Raw genomic sequence first — 781 nt, 5'->3', positions numbered from 1 at the left:
CTTTTAACTAAAACGTGCAACAGAAACAGGATAGATAACAATAATCGTGCGGGGAAATAATACAACAAGAGAAGAGAAAATAGAGGGAAGTTTAATACAAATATACCAAATCTATCTATCTCTGTTCATGAATACCGTGAAATGATTTCCTATTTCCAACTCAATAAATACGACTATGTAGTCGCCCTCATCGTGGTCTAAACAGGGCAATCAAAACGCCCATCACGGCCGCACCAGCCGCTGCACTCTCGAGCGCTACCGTCGTCAGCTCGCGCTGGGAAAGCGTAATGCGTCGTTCACCGAAGAGGTCATGGATCGTCTGGCGCCAGGAATCTGGCGACAGAGAAGCGTCTGGTGGTAGAAGAAGCGCGGATGTCGACGATTGTGATTGTTTGTTCGGTTGTAACGCGGTGAGGGTAGGTGCGGTAGCAGATACGACGGCTGGATCGGGAACGTCTTGTTCAGTAAACATGGCGGCATCTGATGGTCCTGCTGGAGTCTCGTCTGAGATATTGGAGAATGTAGGAGTAACTGGTTCTGCGATGAGTGATGGCGCAGCTGCAGCAGCAGGAACGGTAGTGGCACCATCACGAAGGGTGGCGCCTTCCACAGCACCCACTCCCTCTTTCATTCCATTCTCCCTCTCCAACGCCTCCATAACCTTCTCCTCAAATCCCTTCACCAACCTGCGGCGCCGCCACGGCTCGACAGCTACCTGGGAAAATCAGGAACAACAGCACGTTCACCCCCATCAGGCCCCATGTGCCCCACGTACTCATGC

The 781-nt window shown here is 51.5% G+C and overlaps 1 protein-coding gene across 1 annotated transcript; it reads right to left on the bottom strand.

Annotated features, from left to right (window-relative positions):
* Positions 1-187: 187 nt before the first annotated feature.
* On the bottom strand, positions 188-779 carry HCAG_00941 (predicted protein; the record flags this gene model as incomplete). Its single annotated transcript, XM_001543845.1, has 2 exons — positions 188-711; positions 776-779. The coding sequence occupies 2 exons, from the start codon at positions 777-779 to the stop codon at positions 188-190; spliced, it is 528 nt and encodes a 175-aa protein (XP_001543895.1).
* Positions 780-781: the final 2 nt, after the last annotated feature.

This window comes from Histoplasma capsulatum, genomic scaffold (genome assembly GCF_000149585.1).
Source record: "Histoplasma capsulatum NAm1 scaffold_1 genomic scaffold, whole genome shotgun sequence".
In the NCBI taxonomy this organism is placed as follows: Eukaryota; Fungi; Ascomycota; class Eurotiomycetes; order Onygenales; family Ajellomycetaceae; genus Histoplasma; species Histoplasma mississippiense.
Note: the sequence above shows the minus strand (reverse complement) of the source record. Positions and strands in the feature narration are given on the sequence as shown.